The sequence below is a fragment of the Hordeum vulgare genome, chromosome 5H, assembly GCF_904849725.1.
Source record: "Hordeum vulgare subsp. vulgare chromosome 5H, MorexV3_pseudomolecules_assembly, whole genome shotgun sequence".
Classification (NCBI taxonomy): Eukaryota; Viridiplantae; Streptophyta; class Magnoliopsida; order Poales; family Poaceae; genus Hordeum; species Hordeum vulgare.
The window spans coordinates 529,202,336-529,220,941 of NC_058522.1; the positions used below are offsets into that span (position 1 = coordinate 529,202,336).

General features: G+C 51.4%; 1 protein-coding gene across 9 annotated transcripts in view; it reads right to left on the reverse strand.

The window, feature by feature from the left end:
• The window catches only part of LOC123452293 (protein LEO1 homolog), a 35,777-nt gene extending 20,202 nt beyond the window's left edge, over positions 1 to 15,575 (reverse strand). The window contains exons 1-5 of one of the 9 annotated variants that reach the window (XM_045128931.1): positions 15,196 to 15,575; positions 7,329 to 7,379; positions 6,443 to 7,215; positions 6,079 to 6,143; positions 5,495 to 5,581 (exon numbers count right to left, since the gene is read on the reverse strand). In XM_045128931.1, the coding sequence (XP_044984866.1) occupies positions 5,495 to 5,515 (21 nt within the window). In that variant the 5' untranslated portion in view covers positions 5,516 to 5,581; positions 6,079 to 6,143; positions 6,443 to 7,215; positions 7,329 to 7,379; positions 15,196 to 15,575. The other 8 variants (XM_045128928.1, XM_045128934.1, XM_045128933.1 and 5 more) reach the window with 8 other exon arrangements.
• Between the last annotated feature and the right edge of the window lie 3,031 nt (positions 15,576 to 18,606).

Below are 18,606 nucleotides of genomic sequence, written 5' to 3' on the forward strand. Positions count from 1 at the left end.
CATGACATTGGCAACTTTGTGTCTTATGAGGCTTGTCCTTCCTAGTGTGTTTTTCCCCTCTCTTCAAACTGTGTCAATCCCAAAGGAATGGAAGGCTGCAAAGCAAGATCCGAACTGGCATGAAGCGATTATAGAGGAGTTGGAAGCACTAAAGAAAAAAAGACGTGGATGCTAACCACATTGCCGACAGAAAAGAAAGCATTGAGTTGTAAGTGGATCTATACTGTGAAACAAAATCCTAAGGGGATATAGTCAAACTTATGGAATTGACTATGATGAGATGATGCTCCAGTGGCAAAGATGAACAGTAAGGACATTGGTTATGCAAACTTCGAGTGTAAATTGCACCAATAAGATATCAAGAATGCCTTCTTGCATGGTGAGTTGCAGGAGAAGTGTACACGATAATACCACCAGGTCTTGGTACTTCGGAGACCACAGGGCAAAGGTATGCACCCTGAAGAAATCCTTGTATGGACTCAAGCAATCACCGAGGGCATGGTTTGACAGGTTCAGACGGGTTGTACGTGGTATTGGGTATGGTCAATGTAACGGTGACCACATGATGTTCGACATATACTCAGATAGGAAGATCACCATTCTTGCAGTTTATGTGGACGACATTACCATCACTAGAGATTATAAGGAGGAAATAGAGAGATTGAAGGGGTGTCCGAGCAAGGAGTGTGAGGTAAAGGATTTGGGCAACCTAAAATACTCCCTTGGCATTGAAGTGGCTCGGACAAAGAAGAGAACATCTTTGTACCAACGGAAATACACCTTGGATCTCTCGAGTGACATGGGCATGCTAGGATGCCACGCAACCCCTACTCCGATTGAACAAAATCATCAAGGGACGACACAATTTGGATAGGTAGTGAATAAGGAAGATAATCAAAAACTAGTTGAGAGGTTATTGTACTTGTGTCATACCAGGCCTGACATTACGTATGTGGTGGGTGTGGTGAGCAGATACATGGATGAACCAAGGAGTGGGCATCTTGATACTGTGGATAGAATCATGAGATCCTTGGAGAGCACTCCAAGTAAAGGGTTGTGGTTTGCGAAGAGTGGATATCTTGAGGTGGATGGCTAGATATCCACCACCCATCTTGAGGTGGATGGCTAGATATCCACCACCCATCTTGAACCGGTATGGGCCCGTCCTAGGCCATCTCCACTCTTGTCCTTTGGGCCCAAGCCAATGTGGGGAGGGACTGCCCTAGATAAGGTGGAACAAGACATTTTCTGGTGATGTACGCCGCTGCACACGCGAGAGGTACATATCGCGGCTCAACATAAGAGCATCTCCAATAAATGATGTATATTTGAAGATATAGAAGTAGGTGTTGTATAGTTTACATCATCAAAAAATGCTTTTTACATCTCCAAAAAAGAGCCAACTCCAACAGATGTTGTATATATGGTGATGTAAAACTCCAACTCCAACAGATGTTGCATACGTCAAGATGTAAACCGGCCGACGACTGCGCGGCTAGCTACAGCCGCACTACAGACACTATACAGCCGCATTTCAACATCAAACTCATCATATAGAGCAATATTATCAGATTTCTACAACCAAAAGTGCATCATATAAATAAAAGTTTGAAATCCTACAACCAAAAATGCATCATATCAATCAAAGTTCTTGGTCCAACAAATTAAAATGCACATAAATATAGCATCGAACATAGCACTCAATCTTTGTCCTTGTTAGGAAAGCAACTTATGTTTATTGAAGGCCCAAGGGGCATATATATATTACACAAGACTTGAGGTGCAAGGAAAGTAAACATAGACTAATAAGGACTCCTAGACTAATACTAATAGACTAATGAGGACTCCTAGACTAATACTAATACTTCCTAGCACCCCCCTCAAATGCAAAGCGTATGCAATAGCATTGCATTTGAAGAAGTGTAATACTAAAAAAAACAATGATAATCCAAATCCACGTCTTGAGAATGTCGTCGTAGCATGAAGAGTCTTCAAAAGTTGTCGAGTCGCCGAAGGAGAGAATGAAGAGATGGCACATCAGTAGACACCGCATCACTGGAAGGTACAAGATAAGTATCAAGAGAAGATGGGTTGTCAAAAGAAGATAGCACATCAAGAGGAAGACACCGAAGAGATGGCACATCAGAGGAAGACACCGCATCACTTGAAGATACAACAAAAGTATCAAAAGAAGATGGGTTGTCAAAAGAAGATGGCACATCAAGAGAATAAAGCATTGTGCAGAAAATCATAGTCCACGACAACCGTCGGCGAAAGAAGCTCGGCGGATAAGGCACGATGGACGTAGATCGACAATGTAAAAGAAGTCCAGAAAATCCTATAGAAAACAACAAGGGCAAATAGGCCACAAAAGTTGCATAGAAAGGATCAGGACCGGAGAAAAGGCCGACAGACAAAGGTATGGTGGACTCGCATGGCATGAGAAAACACAAAATATCAACGGATTTGGTGGACGCAGCGGAAAATATAGAAAACTAGAAAACACACACTAGATTAGGGATGATGGCAGCGGAAGAGAAAAAATAATATCATGGCGGCGAAGGCCAATTCCAACCAGAGTGTGCGTGAGACGGTCCTGACTATGTAGAAGATGGTTGCTCAGTGCTAGAAGCCTGAGTCAGAATACCAGCAGTACCCGTCGAGGAAGAACCTGAAGCAGCGAGCAAACGCTTAAGTTGCAAAATATCCTGCTCAGTCAAAGCGATGGCTGAAGCTGTCGAGGTAGATGACGAAGTCTCTGTAGATGATGATTGCGCCTGGCGCAAGTGTTTCTTCTTCGTGTAGCAGTGGGACTCAATATGACCATCATTGTTGCAGTAGCCACAATGTGGACGGGGGCGACCTAAGCCTCCAGAAGGAGTGGGCAAGAGCGGCGGAGCACTCGAGTGAGAAGGGGTCGGTGCAGCAGGGGGCACAGAAGTAGCCCGAGCAGCGAGTACCAAGGGAACCTCCAACAAACCAGCACCACGTAAGCGAGTCTCCTCAGCACGAATCTCAGAAAGCGCCTCCATGAGAGAAATACGGCCACGAGCAAACAACTGAACACGCCGAGGCTCAAACTCCTTACGAAGCCGAGACAGGAACTCATAGACGCGATGAAACTCCAAGTTGGCTTGGACAGCCTGGCAACAAGGGCAAGTACGACAACCAGCAGTGCAGAGAGAATCGAGCTGGCGCCAGATAGCAGAACTATGTGCATAGAAGTCATCAACAGTAGAGTCATCCTGCTGAAGAGCATGCTCCTGACGAACCACGGAGAGGTATAAGGCATCACCAGAGGGCTCATAGCGATGACGAAGGCGAGTCCACATCTCAAATACAGTAGGATAGCCCAGAAACTCAGAAGCAAACTAAGGCAGAACACTAGCAGTGAGAACAGCGGCAGCACGAGCATCATCATCAAGCCATTGGGTGTAAACGGACAGAGCACCATGATACACCTGAAGAGCCTCCTCATAAGCCAAAACCTTCTCATCATAAGCACGGATAGCAGCCTCATTAGCAACCTTAGCTGCATCCTTCACGGTCTGAGGAGCATCCGAAGGAAGAGCCGGAGGGATCGGCGGAGTGGGAGCCACAGGAGGAACCGGACGTGGCGGACAGCAGACCTCGCCAGAAAGAACACCCCATAGGCGGATGCCACGCATGTGAATGCGCATGAAGCCAATGAACTCAGTGTAATTAGTGCCATCAAAGATCACTCGACAACGAGGAACAGCAACGTAGTCGGATGAAGCAGACATTTTTTTTAGGAATAACAATCAACGATACACAGCTGCGTCTGAAACCGCAGCCGCTTCGTCAGGAGCCGCGTCGATCTGGATCCAAGGCAAGGCGGCGTGTTGATCTGGAGCCGCCCTCGATCCGGATTCGCGGAAGTGAGATGGGGTGGCAACCTAGGGCTCTAATACCATGTTAGGAAAGCAACTTATGTTTATTGAAGGCCCAAGGGGCATATATATATTACACAAGACTTGAGGTGCAAGGAAAGTAAACATAGACTAATAAGGACTCCTAGACTAATACTAATAGACTAATACTAATACTTCCTAACAGTCCTATCCGTTGTCACTAGTCACAGTGTGGACGGTGGCATCATCAATAATGGCTACGTTTTCAACATTTTCATGCGTTGAAGCATCGATGCCACGAGGAGAGTTTCATCTCCAACATATTCATGCTCTTAAACTCCTCATCAGACTCTACGGGGATTAACATCGAGGGACCGGCCTCGCCCTCCGTCTTCACCCTCTTCTTCTTCTACTCGGCCTCGCGCTTCCAGTAGGACTCGTGCTCGGCCTGGAGATACTTCAGATGCTCCCGCACGAACCTCACCACCGTTGTGTCGTCGCTATCGCCGAGAGCAACGCAAATGGCCGACTTCTTTCTCTTCTTCGTAGTCATCTCCTTCAGTCGGAAATTCTCCGACGCGAGGAACTCCGCATCCGCCCGGGTTCCAATCTCCAGGAAGTTGAGCTCCGTCCTCGGCCTCCCGGCACGCCATGCTGCCACGTCGTACGCACGCGCGACCTCATCGGCGATGGGGTACGTGTCGAGCCAGAAGCGGCGGCGGTCGTCGGAGAACAAGGTGCTGAAGTTGTCGGACGGCTTCGATCGCACTCCAAAGAACCCCGTCTTGCTCTTTGAGAGCTTCTTCAGCAACATGGCGACGACGGGGAGGCTGCACGACGTTCGAATCGGACGACGACAGTCGTCGGACGGGTCGCGGGGCGGGCGCCTGCGGTAGCGGGCGGCGGGGTGGGCGTCGGCTAGGCGGTGAAGGGGCTAGAATGGGATATGTGGCGTGGTGGCAAGAAGAAAAAATGACTAATTTGGCCGATTTGGAGGCGAAGATGCGACGGAACCGGCTGTGGGGCGATGGGGCGGCCTGATCCGGCGACGGGGCGGTGAGAAGTGGTGCGGTAGGCTGGTGGCGCGACGACGGCTGCGCGGCGGAAGGAGGGGTTGCGGCCGCGCGGTGGGTGGGGATGAAATGAAGCGGCGGTTGGTCGTTCGCTCACGACTACGCTTTTATATCACTTGGGAAGTGGAGATGCAAATTTGCATCTCCAAGTAATTTTTTTGCATCTACATCATTTGTTGGAGCTACGTTTTTAAGCATCCATGATGTAAAAGTTAGTTATTTTTGCATCTACATCATCTATTGGAGATGCTCTAATGTTATTGGATAGAAACAGAAGCAAGGTGCAGAAAACAAAGGACCTCGCAATGTACTAATCCAATTCACTCGCTAGATTTTGAATAATTCACACAAAGGAAAGCCCTTACTTATTAGGAATTGGGTTTATATGAAAATCCATTCGCTGAAGCAACCTCTGGTCTTATACTTGTCAAAGATGCACATGATCTACATTAATAATCAAGAACCACCAAAATAATCTTAATTGGTGTAACATACGAGCTATATTCAAGGTGAGATAGGCATGACAAAGGAGTATCGTAACATACCTACTTGGTATTTCCTTGATATCATCAGGAGTCTTTGTCCACTATCTTAATATGTTTACTTGCTCTTTGTGTAGTGCTCCGTGATCACTCTCTGCAGCAAAACAAGCAGATCACCAAGGTTCCAACTATCCCTCAATAAAAGGATTTGTATGTAGCCATTTCAGCAAACAGCCGGTCTGCACATTCCAGTAACAAACGAAGGCTGATCTTAATAGACAAAAAAATCTCTCATCTGATAAACACTCATGAAACATAATTTACTTAACAAATCACCATCAATAAAAAGACAAAACATCAATGGACTAACCAAGAAAGCCTAATCCTATAACCCCATATATACAAGGTAAAACACAAGAAATAAATACATTTGGCATTGCGTCATTCTATGATATTGATTTAGTCTTCAAACATATACTCGTCTTGATACAGAAAATAAAAGAGCTCAAAACTTAAACCACTATCTAAGTTCACTCCTTTCACCCCAAAAAGTTATAAGCCAGAATAGAGAAACGGGGAGTAAAAGGCAAGCACGATGACATGAGCTGGGACTGAAAGCGTGCTACCAAGAGAGAGAAGAAAGGGACGTACCTATAAATCCACAAGCGAAGCTTAAGGAGCAATTTGTGGTTCAGGATTCATCCACACAAGGAAAACTATGATAACAATGAAGGGAAACGGTTTATTGGTGTGTAGGTACATAAATACAGAAATGTTACTCAAAAACAAAAATGCAAAGGTAGCTAGCGGCTTTCTAGTCCAGGACTGAGTTCATATGAGTGAATGCATAATAATTTAGGCTCAAGTCGAGCTGCACATGACAAAAATAAAATGGTCCCAATGAAGCAAGTATTGATCAATTAAAGATATGAAGAGTTCAGTAAACAATTGAATGTCACCAAGGTGCATAAAATTGAGAAGGATGCAAGAATATGTAAAGTTTGCTCAAGCTTACAATAAGTCATGACAACTTTCAGCGCATGAACACGCATGTATTGTTGGAGACAAACAGAAGAACAGTACATAATGTAGCTGCAACAAAAAGAAAAAAAAAATAGAACAAAGAGAACACAGAGGATTCAATTTGATGCTACCTAAGGAGGATTATCATTTCCAAGCAAAACAATAACTACCTTTAAACAAAGGAAACTTGTACCTGAAGAGAGAAATAGCTGCTCATAACCATATGATGCCTATGCTATTTGCACATTAGTTAAAAAGGTTTTCCATTTTCACATTTGATACCAAGCGGCAAGTGGTATGATCCCATTGCGGTAGAAAAAGAACTAAATGATAGGAAATTTTTGTGTAATCATTTATTTATGAGAAGAATGCAGTGAGAAAATTGGTATAAAAGCCCTAATTAACTGTAGATCTACACTATATCTTTCGGGTCTAATAGGGATGATCATGGAGCACAACTACAAACACAAAACTAAATTAGAAGCTAAGTGGAATGGTTTACAGTTTAAGACATAGTATGGCACATTTACAGTTGCAAGTTGCAATTGAGTTGTAAACTAAGGCATTGTAACAACACTCTCTTATGGCCCCTCGTTACCCTAGATCAACCTATCCAAATCATTATGACATTTGTGCCTCCCACCATAGTCAAGAATCATGTTAACAAAAATAACTCCAAGGAGGAATAAAGTTACTAGCTTCGGAACCACTGAAGATTGTTGATGACTGATGTCCCCCTTAGCATAGGCAATAACTATTCAAAATCTATCAATTAACTGGCATTAGAAAGATGGGATGCAGTCCAAACATAGTAAATCATATGTGCTCATCTTTATAGACTACAAGCAATACAATTGAGATACAAAGAAAATATTCACCTCATCCTTGAAACACTATCTTCTGACATTGTTGCCCTCAAGGAAAAACACCTGCAGCTCAAACAAATAAACATAAAGCCCCAATTGGTGTTTACCGAGAGCACAATATGAATATGAGAAAGTACATGAAAATGAAATTTCTTCATCAAAGCAATGAGGGGCACAACTCATTATCAATCATCGCAACAAATGTCATCACCCATAACCACCCCTGCCGCACCTGGCTACACATGCTTTACTGTCAAAGTTCCTCATATATGGCATCATAGGAGCATACAAACGATACTCACGCAAAGCAAACAATTCAAACCAAGACATTAGCAAAAATACATGCACAAGCACTAAGATATTATTAGGTTCATAATGAAAAGATACTCCTAACGGGATGTGTCCACTGTATCACAGCCCTCTGATACCTAAGACAACAAGCACGTCGAGAGCCATTGGTAGAGGCTAGGGTTCTACCAGGTCTCAGACGTAGGTTGTAGGGGTGGAAGAGCGGGCTGCGAGGTTGGGGATGCCGGCGCCGGCGGTTGGGCGCCGTGGCGGCGTGAGAGAGAGAGAGAGAGAGGCGGCTAGGGTTTGGGGCTCCCGTCTCCTGACGGAGACGACAACAGAATACTGTTTATTGTCTGCTTAATATCGAAGGGGTACATGTGTTTATAAAGGAGGACAGCCTCCACTAAACCCTAGATAACTTGGACTCTAATATAACTTGGACTATAAGATAGCTAAGATAACTTGGGCTAAGCCCGTAACTAACCCTGCCCATTGGGCCTCCTCCGTTGGTACGTTGTACCGGTCATAACATCTCTCCCCGCCTTCTCAAACAGCTCGTCCTCGAGCTGAACATCTGGAAACTGCTGGCGGAAATCGTTGAGCTTCTCCCAAGTCGCTTCCTCCTCTAGCAGGTCGGTCCACTGTACCAAGACATGCCAGACGTCGCGACGCTGCTGCGCCTGCAGCACCTTTGCCACCTGTGCGGAAGCTGGAAGGAGGCGGCCATCCGAAGTAGGAAGAAGGGCTGGCGTCGCTGCATGAGGGTCCCCGCGGTAGGCCTTCGGTAAGTCGACATGGAAGACGTCGTGGAGGCAAGAACCAGCTGGCAGCTCCAAGCGGTATGAGAGTGTGCCGACACGCTCCAGCACACGAAAGGGACCGGCTTAGCGAGGTCCCAATTTGCGCTTGGAGCGCGGGTCCAGAGACGGCGTGGTCCTGTGGAGGAGGCGCAGCCACACCCAATCACCCACCGCGAACTCCGCCTCGCGATGATGAGCATCATAGTACTTCCGAGCCAGCTGCTGTGCTTGGAGAAGACGCTGGCGCGCCTCAGCCAGAATGTCGTCGCGGGTGCGGAGTAAGTCGCCCGCCGTCTCGGACCGAGCTGTCCCAGGCTCGTAAGAGAGCATCGCCGGAGGTGGGCGCCCGTAGACCACCTCGAAAGGTGTGGTGCGCAGGGCGGGGTGATAGGAGGTGTTGTAGTAGTACTCCGCCCACGCCAACCAGTCCACCCAAGCTCGTGGACGATCACCAGTAACACAGCGCAGGTACATGGCGATCACCTTGTTGACCACCTCGGATTGGCCGTCTGTCTGAGGGTGGAACGCCGTGCTCATGCGGAGCTTCACGCCCGCCAGTCAAAAGAGATCCCGCCAGACATGTCCCGTGAACACGGGATCACGATCGCTGACGATGGACGAAGGAAAACCGTGAAGGCGGACGATGCCGTCGAAGAAGGCCCGCGCCACGGAGGCGGCTGTATATGGATGACCCAGGGCGATGAAGTGCGCGTACTTGGAGAAGCGGTCAACCACCGTGAGGATGACGGACTTGCCGCCCACCTTGGGAAGGCCCTCGATGAAGTCCATGGAAATATCCGCCCACACCTGGGAGGGTACGTCCAGCGGCTGCAGTAGACCCGCAGGTCGTAGTGTCTCCGTCTTGTTCCGCTGGCACGTCACGCACGATCGCACCCAGTCGCGGACCATCGCGCCATCACCGGGGATGTAAAAATCAGCACGAAGACGATGGAGAGTCTTCTGCACGCCCTCGTGCCCTGCAGAGTGCGCCAAGGTCAGGACCTGGTGGCGCAGGTCAACATGGTCGGGCACGAAGATGCGGCGGCCATGTAGGAGCAGCCCCTCGTCCAAGCGCCAGGGCGGGTCCAGCTCGCCGGCGTCAAGGCGCTGGCGAAGGCCCTGCGCGTCCGCGGCCTTCGAAGTTGCCCGACGAATGTCGTCGATGAAGGCGAAAGAGGGCCCGGAGCGGATGCACATGATAGTGCCAGCCATGGCGACGTCGTCCGCGACATCCTCAGTGTCGCGGCGGGACAAAGGCGTCGGCGACCGTGTTGAGACGGTCGGGGCGGTACTCGACGGTGAAGTCGAAGCCGAAGAGCTTGCTGATCCACTGGTGCTGCGGAACTATGGAGAGGCGCTGGTCCAGCAAGAACTTGAGGCTGTAGTGGTCCGTGCGCACACGGAAGGACCGGCCCCAAAGATAAGGCCGCCAGTGGCGCACCGCCTAAACCAGCCCAATAAGCTCGCGCTCGTATGCCGCGAGCTTGCGATGGCGGGCGGCGAAGGGGCGGCTGAAGAAGGCGAGCGGTCCCTCGCCCTGGTGGAGGACGGCGCCGAAGCCGATGCCAGAGGCGTCGCAGTCCACCACGAACGGCATATCAAAGTCTGGCATCTGGAGGACGGGTCCCGTCGTGAGCGCCCGCTGGAGAGCCTCGAATGCCGTAGTCGCCTCCTCGTCCCAGGAGAAGGCGTCGCGTCGAAGGAGACGCGTCAATGGCGCGGCGATGAGGCCGAAGTCCCGGATGTACTTCCGGTAGTAGCCGGCGAGGCCCAAGAAGCCGCGGAGCGCCCGCGGTGATCGCAGGGTCGGCCACACGGCGACGGCGGCGGCCTTGTCCGCGTCCATTGCTACCCCGTCCGCCGAGATGACGTGCCCCAGGTATGCGACGGAGGTCGTGCCGAACGAGCACTTCGAGCGCTTGAGGTGAAGACGATGCGCTCGAAGCTCGTTGAAGATGATGGCCACGTGTTGTAGGTGCTCTGCCCAAGATGAATTGTAGATAAGAATGTCATCAAAGAAAACAAGCACAAAGTGGCGCAAGTATGGGCTGAGCGACGTCGTTCATCAGGGCCTGGAAGGTCGCCGGCGCGTTGGAGAGGTCGAACGGCATCACTAGGAACTCGAAGTGGCCATGGTGAGTGCGGAACGCCGTCTTCTCGATGTCGTCAGGGTGCATGCGCACCTGATGGTAGCCCGAGCTAAGGTCGAGCTTGGTGAAGAAGCGCGCTCCGTGTAGCTCGTCCAAGAGCTCATCCACGACGGGGATGGGGAACTTGTCCTTGGACGTCACGGTGTTGAGGGCGCGGTAGTCAATGCAGAAGCGCCATGTGCCGTCGGGCTTGCGCACAAGGAGCATCGGGGCAGAGAACGGCGATGTCGAAATCCGGATGATGCCCTGCGCGAGCATGACCGCCACCTGACACTCGAGCTCGTCTTTCTGCAGCTGAGGGTACCGGTACGGGCGCACAGCGACAGGTGCCGTGTCCGGCAGCAGGTGGATGCGGTGGTCACAGGGCCGCGCGGGAGGGAGGCCCTATGGCTCGTCGAAGATGTCGTTGTGCTGCTGCAGGAGGTCGGCCAGTAGGGGATGCGCCTCGTCCAGTGCGGCTGCCATCAACTGGAGCTGCGGGGTCACGGCGCCGGAGCCGCCGATGCCTGTCCACTGAAGATGAGGGACAGCACATCGAGGTCCCAAAGGATGGGGCCGAGAGTGGACAGGAAGTCGATGCCGAGGATGAAGTCGTAGCAGCCCAGGTCGATGTCGACGGAGTCGATGGAGAACGGCTCATCGCCGATGAGGACGGGAACCTGCCGTGCCACCCCCTGGCAAGCAAGGCGGTCCCCGTTGGCGACGGTGACGCTGAACTTCTCCAAGCCCGCCGGTTGGAGTGCGAGGCGGCGCATGGCGTCCCCGGACAGGAAGTTGTGCGTCGAACCCGTGTCCACGAGCGCGGTGAGACGCTCCCCGTTGATCGTCACCGGAAGCAGCATCGTCTTTGCCGTCTTGATGCCAGCCATGGCATGAAGGGAGACGACGAAGGCGATCGCGTCGACCGGCCCGTAGGTCATGACGCCGGCCTCGGAGAGTGTGGTGGCGCCGAGCTCCGCGGTGAGGGCCTCCACCTCCGCATCATCGATGGTCTCCAAGTAGAACAAGCGGGCGCACGTATGACCCGGCGCATACGGCTCATCGCAGTTGAAGCACAGGCCCTTGCGACGCCGCTCGAGCTGCTCGGCCGACGTCAACCGCCGAAAGGTGCGTGTCGGCGCGGCGGTAGCCGTAGTAGTGGTCGGCAGGGCGGGGCGTGTCGGGGTGGCGGCCGCCGGGGCGAGGCGGGGGACGCGTGCCGCGGCCTGAGAACGCCTGCTGCAGGGCGTTGGCGCGCTGCTCGTACGCGCGTGCGTAATACATGGCCGTCTGCAGGTCCTGGGGGTCGCGCATCTCGACGTCGATACGGATGTGGTCGGGAAGGTCGCCAACGAAGAGCTCGGCGCGTTGGCGAGCCGTCACGTCAGGCGCATGGCAGGCCAACGTCTGGAAGCAGTCGGCGAAGTCCTGCACCGAGGTGGTGAAGGGAAGGCGACCGAGCTCGGCCAAGCAGCTCCCACGTATGGGGGGGCCGAACCGGAGGAGACACAGGTCGCGAAAGCGCTCTCACGGAGGCATCCCGCCCTCATCCTGCTCGAGGGCATAGTACCACGTCTGGGTGGCGCCACAGAGGTGGTAGGAGGCGATCCACGTGCGGTCGGACACCATGGTCCGCTGCCCCCTGAAAAACTGGTCGCACTGATTGAGCCAGTTCAGGGGGTCGACGGTGCCGTCGTAGGTGGCGAACTCCAGCTTGGTGAAGCGGGGCGGCTGTTGCACGTGTGGCGAGGCCGCGTAGGTGCCCTCGTGACGACCCAGCGCGGCGGAACGAGAGTGCTGCGGCACCATCGAGCTCCCGGCGTACGGGTCAGTGTACCCGCCGAACCCCCCGAAGGTGGGGGCGGGTGGCTGCAACACCGTCGGCTGTAGCGGCGCCGTCGTGTAGGTCGGCGTGTCGATCCACGTCGGTAGCGGGGATGGCGACGGCGGCCACCGGACCTGGGTGATCGGCAAGCCCTGGGGCGCGACGGTGGCCGGGGGCGGTGGCGCGAAGGGCGCCGCCGGTGGAGGCGGTGGTGGCGGGGTTGCGTACGGAGCCTGGAGGAAAGTTCGGAGGTTCGAGACCGCCAGGTTGAGGTCGCGGATCGCCGAGGACATCTCCGCCGGGGAGAGGACGGGGGCGGGTTCGGCCGCCAGGGCTGCGGTACCGGAGGCGGCCGGACCTGAGGTAGCCGGCAGCAGCGGCGGCGGCTGCGAGGTGGCGGGGAAGGCGGTGGTGGCGGCCGCGGTGGTGGTGGGAAGGTCCGACAAACTCATCGAACCCAAGCTACCTGATACCAAATTGGTAGAGGCTAGGGTTCTACTAGGTCTCGGACGTAGGTTGTAGGGGTGGAAGTGCGGGCTGCGAGGTTGGGGACGCCGGCACCGGCGGTTGGGCGTCGTCGCGGCGTGAGAGAGAGAGAGACAGGCGGCTAGGGTTTGGGGCTCCCGTCTCCTGAGGGAGACGACAACATAATATTGTTTATTGTCTGCTTAATATCGAAGGGGTACATGTGTTTATAAAGGAGGACAGCCTCCACTAAACCCTAGATAACTTGGACTCTAATATAACTTGGACTCTAATATAACTTGGACTCTAAGATAGCTAAGATAACTTGGGCTAAGCCCGTAACTAACCCTGTCCATTGGGCCTCCTCCGTTGGTACGTTGTACCGGTCATAACAGCCATGGCGGTGGCGGTGTGCAGGTGGACATTCATGCTTAGGGTGAGTAGACCAACGACATCATTGAGAAGAGAAAAACGAGAGGGTGGCATGGAAGCGTTGGTTCCGGAGGCCATGGCCGTCATCCCCATCTCGCTTCTCTCCCCGTGTTGTCGGAGGAGGAGGTTCAGGAGGACGGGCTCTTGGTTCGTGGCTCTAGCTCGGGATCGAGGAAGCCGGCATACCTCGTGGCTGCAAACAAGGACGAGGACGTCCATCTCGCCTGAGATGCCTGAGATTGAACGGAACCGGAAGATGTTGGTGCATAAGTGTGGTGAAGCAGACGGCAGCATAAAGGAGGGTGCGGAGGGGCGGGAGGAGGACAAGGACGACCTCAGAGAGACTCCCTTATTCACCACCTATTAAGAATGGAGATGACAATAACAATTAAAAGGTAAAAACTGGAGTGCCAGGAGCCCAACGTGTGCATCAAGTTTGCCCTTTTATTGAGTGTTTATCTAATGAATTTTGTCAGTCAATCTTCCATGTTGTGAAACAACATATGAATCTTATACAGAAATAAAAGCAAGGTAGTCTACCTAGAATAGCACTCATGGTAACGCAGGAAAAAATCCAAGAGACCAAACATGATCATGGCCAACAGGATGAAATTCAAGATGACAAAGAGTACCTCCCAGCTATGAAATCGCTTTCATGCTTTAAACCACACAGAGCCTATTTGTTGATAACTGTGTGTGTGTGCTGTATTTCAGGATTATGACCCCACCAAATATTCCAGCCCAGGTGGCATTTGGATCTGCTGACTGGCACCTCCCGTGCTACAATCTAGCACATTACTGGCTGTCTGAACTGGCGAATGGTACTAACCCGCAAAGAGCAAACACTAGCATGAGTGCATGACAGTGTTTGGGCTGTCCAACGTGGGAATTCAGGATCCTTCTTGTTGTGACTGCCAGGATAAAATCTATCGCTGGGCCCTTTGTACGGGTTAACCTATTGTTTCAAGGGATAGCTTTACCTCTGATATGTTATTTGAAGACATTGAATTAACTTGATGAGTGCTTCACTACTGCAGGAACATACTCAATTCCTAATCAGCAAAGGAAACGATATGTTTATGAATGGTGAACTCAAATTCTCAGGCCCTGTTTGGAACCACTCAGATTATATAATCCAGTTTTTATAATCTATTTTGTCTCTAAACAAGACAGATTATGATGTAGATTATAAAAACTAGATTGACAGATTATTAAAAACTCACAATCTACTCTACCCCAGCTAAAATCAGATTATGGATTGCTAATAACCCATTACCCTTGTAAAGTTGGAGATAATTACATTTCTACCACCGTGACCCTCCTCTTAAAAAAAACCAGAGGGCAGACAGGTCATTATGCAATGTAAAACCCGGATTACAGTTTATATAATCTGGGCTCCAAACATGCTCACCTAGATTATTTTTATAAACCAGATTATATAATCTATCTTCATAATCCAGATTATGATAATCTATTGTGGTTCCAAACAGGGCCTCAGTCAACCTACATAATGATAACGATAGACCTAGTAGCCTACACCACAACCAGACCTTCCATACATAAGGATTAGGTAAAACTAAAAGGCGCCTAGCACAAGAAGCATTGAGATAACAATCCCCTGATTATCCTCGTCAACAGTAACAAAAACAAAAAAATGAATCTAACAGTTCATTAGATAGTCCCATTTCACTGAATATATGTCGAATTCGAAATTATCCATATGCGACCCAAAAGAAGAGAGAGTCTCTGCAATCGTGTACTGATGCCAAACCAATATCATACTTTCAACGAACCGAATCCATGCGCCACCAATGCATTAGAGTTTGACACAAACTCCCTGAACACATATTGCAGCCAGAGCAAAAAACTACCGAATAGAACGAAATCACGGGACCAACTGATAAGCCGTCTCAATTGGGGAACAACGGGGCGCGAACCTTATATTAGAATGGGCGAAGGCCGGAGCGGAATAGCGAGACGGTTGCCGGGGTCGGGCGCGCGGTGGATTTTGGGACCATGCGCGTAGCGGCGGCGGTCGGATGAGCGGCGGGGGAGCGGTCCCGGACGAGGGTCCCGGACCCGGGGGTGGCGCTGCGGTCGCGGCATGGGCAGCGACTGGGTGTGGCGGTCGAGGCCGGCGCCCAGGATCTGTGGCACCCGGGGCGCCAGGTCCGGTGACTCCTTCGCCTCCCTCCCTGCCGCCGGCGCGTCCGTCTCCATCTCGGGCGGCGCCGCCGCGTTCCGGCCTCTCTACTAGGGGCCCGGTTCGAGTGACTCGCGTGTCGCGTCCCGTGCACAGTGACTGGAAACAGGTTGGAGCCAAGTTAGCGGATTGTCTTTTTCGAACTGTTCGAAGGCGTAGGTGACTGGAAAATTCGAAAGTTCCGTCCACTATCTATTTATTTTGAAAAGTCTTTCGTCCCATCGGATTGATCTATCCGTCGTCTCCTCGTCCATTGATCTCGCCTTTATCTGACGGACGAAACCGTTGCCGCGCGCGAGCTACCTCGCCGCGACCGTTTCCTGAAACCGGAGCGTTGTTTCAGGAACGGGGGCTGAAGCTGGAGCACTCCACGTTCCTCACTGTGTCTCCTCTGCTGCCGGTGACGAGCCTGCTGGAGTCCGACGAACCGCCGCCGCCGTCGGTCCTCGTCGGGTCGTTGTACCCGACGCGCCCTCTCCTTCTTCCTTCCCCCTTTCTTTTCTTCTTCTCTCTCTAACCTCTTGTTCTTTCTCTGTTTTCGGTCATGGCCGTCGCCCCAAGGAGCTCAGCCGCCGTCGGATCCGCTCCCTGCGTCGCCGGATCCGCTCTGTCACGCTCTCCTTCGTCCGTTCCCGACGAGTCCCCATCGCCACGAGCCGTGCCGGGTCGCTGCCAGCCGCTCCCGCCGCAACCCCTTTCGCCCCCGATGACGGCCGGCCCTCCCCTCCCCCACCCACACCCCACACCCCGCGCCGCGAGCCCCCAATGTCGGTTGGCCCTCCACACGCCGCCAGCTGCACCACGAACGGTTGCAAAAAAGTCTGTAACCTGACCTTTGTTGCAAAAGTTTTCTGCAACATGACCTTTGTTGCAAAAATTTCTCTCGCAACAGAATCTATGTTGCAGAAAGACGAAGAAAAAAATTCTGCAACAAAGCGATTGTTTCTGGAACTCGACCGTTGTTTCAGGAATTATTGGGTCCAAAGTTTAATTTTTTGCAACAAAGCGATTGTTTCTGCAACTCAACCGTCGTTTGAGGAATTATTGGATGCCCGGCCGGAGCCCCCCTCACGCGGATCGGACGATTGCGCGCGTAGATCCGACGGTCGTTCAGGTGGCGGATGTTTACAAATCATCTGTCCATGGATGCGTAGCAACCCCCTTATTTTTTAGTCTTTTTCTTTGGAAAACTCTTCCGATCAGCCGGTGGATCCTATCTCCTCGGCCGGTTGACGTGTGTCCCATTATCGTGCACCACACACACCCTTATCTAGAAATCTCACGAAATCACTCCCATTCATCGCGCATCCCCTCTCCCCCGATGCCGGTAGGCCCTCCCCTACGCGCCCCGATGCCGACTGCTCGCCCCCGACGCCGACCGGCCCTTCGGGCCCTGTTGCCAGCCACTCCCGCAGCAGCCCCTCCCCCCCCCCCGATGTCGGTCGGCCCTTCCCTACGCCTCCGATGTCGGTCGCTCGCCCCTAACGCCGGCTGGTCCTCCGTCCCCGCTGCGAGCCGCAGCCCTCCGCCCACGATGTCGGTCGGCCCTCCCCTACGCCCCCGATGTTGGCCACTCGCCCCGATGCGGGCCGACCCTCCGCCCACTCCTGTCAGTCGCTCCCGTCGCAGCCCCTCCGCCCCCAATGTCGGCCGGCCCTCTCCTCCCCCCACCCCCGTCCCCAGTCGCTCGCCCCCGATGCCAGCCGACCCTCCGCATGCCGCTGTCAGCCGCTCCCGCCACAACCCCTTCCGCCCCCGATGCAGACCGGCCCTCCCCTCCTCCACCCTCGCCCCACCCCCTGCGTCGCTTGCCACTCGCCCCCCACGTCGGCCGGCCCTCCGCTCGCCGTCGGCCGCACCACGAACGGTTGCAAAAATTTCTGCAACCTGACCTTTGTTACAAAAAAATTCTACAACATGACCTTTGTTGCAAAAAAATATTTCGCAACAATATCTATGTTGCAGAAAGACAAAGAAAAAAAATATTTTGCAACATAACGATTGTTTGTGAAAATCGACCGTTGTTTCAGAAATTAATGGGTCCAAAATTATTTTTCGCAATAAAGTGATTATTTCTGCAATTCGATCGTTATTTCAGGATTATTGGGTGTAGTGAGCTGACGGAGCCACGTAGATCGGACGGCTGCGCCCGTACATCGTACGGCCGTCAAGGTGGCAGATGTTTACTAAACATCCGTTAATGGACGCGTAGTAACCCCTTTTTCTTTTGTCTCTTCCATCCACTTTTGTGCACACAACAATAGAAATAAGGACCCAAATACGTGGCGACCATCAGCTGCGGGGCAGGCTCTACCCCTCAAAGAAAGAAAGCTGCCCTGGTCAGCAATGTCAAACCTTGATATTGATAAAGAAAGAAAGCTGCCTTTATTTTCTTTGTCGAAAACAGGAAATAATTTACCATGCTATAGATAAAAGGACTGGACTAGGCAGCGGCACCGCATGAAGGTCTTGCCGTGCGGCGGCTCCTACAGACTAAACATAATCGAAAAACTCATGCAAAAAGAAAAAAAAAGGCATATAACACCACATGCAAGATTTCCTTTGATGTTTGAAATTCAAAAAAATTTATCTACAAAACCGTTAATTCAAATGATGATCCGTTTTCACCATTGACTTTCTCGCGACGACTTCTTCGAAACTAGATTTCATGTCGAGATGTTCCGTTAACTATTTTTTACGTTCATACTTGCCACATTTTTTAACCCACTTCCCATATTATTAACCACTTCCTTGCCTGAAAAAAAATAACTTGATTGATATTTTTTAATATTGTTTCATACAAAGACTTGTAGTAGTTTTCATCATACATGATATAAAAGCATATCATAGGTTATGTTTGTCAAATTAAATATGCCAACTTGTCATGTTTACATACAACGTTGCCAGAAAACTATTTTATGTGCTTGTTAGTTTAACTGTGCCAAGTTGTTATATTTATAAACGATGACCAAAAAAGATTTCTTGTGGTCACCGGTTTTAAATAGGTTGAGTTGTCATATTTTTGCGTGTGATAGTCTAAAAAAGGTTATTTGTGCTTGCTAGTTTGATTATGTCGAGATGTCATATTTATACGGAATTTCTAAAAATATGGCGATTAAGTTATTTTTCTTACACAAGTAAGTAC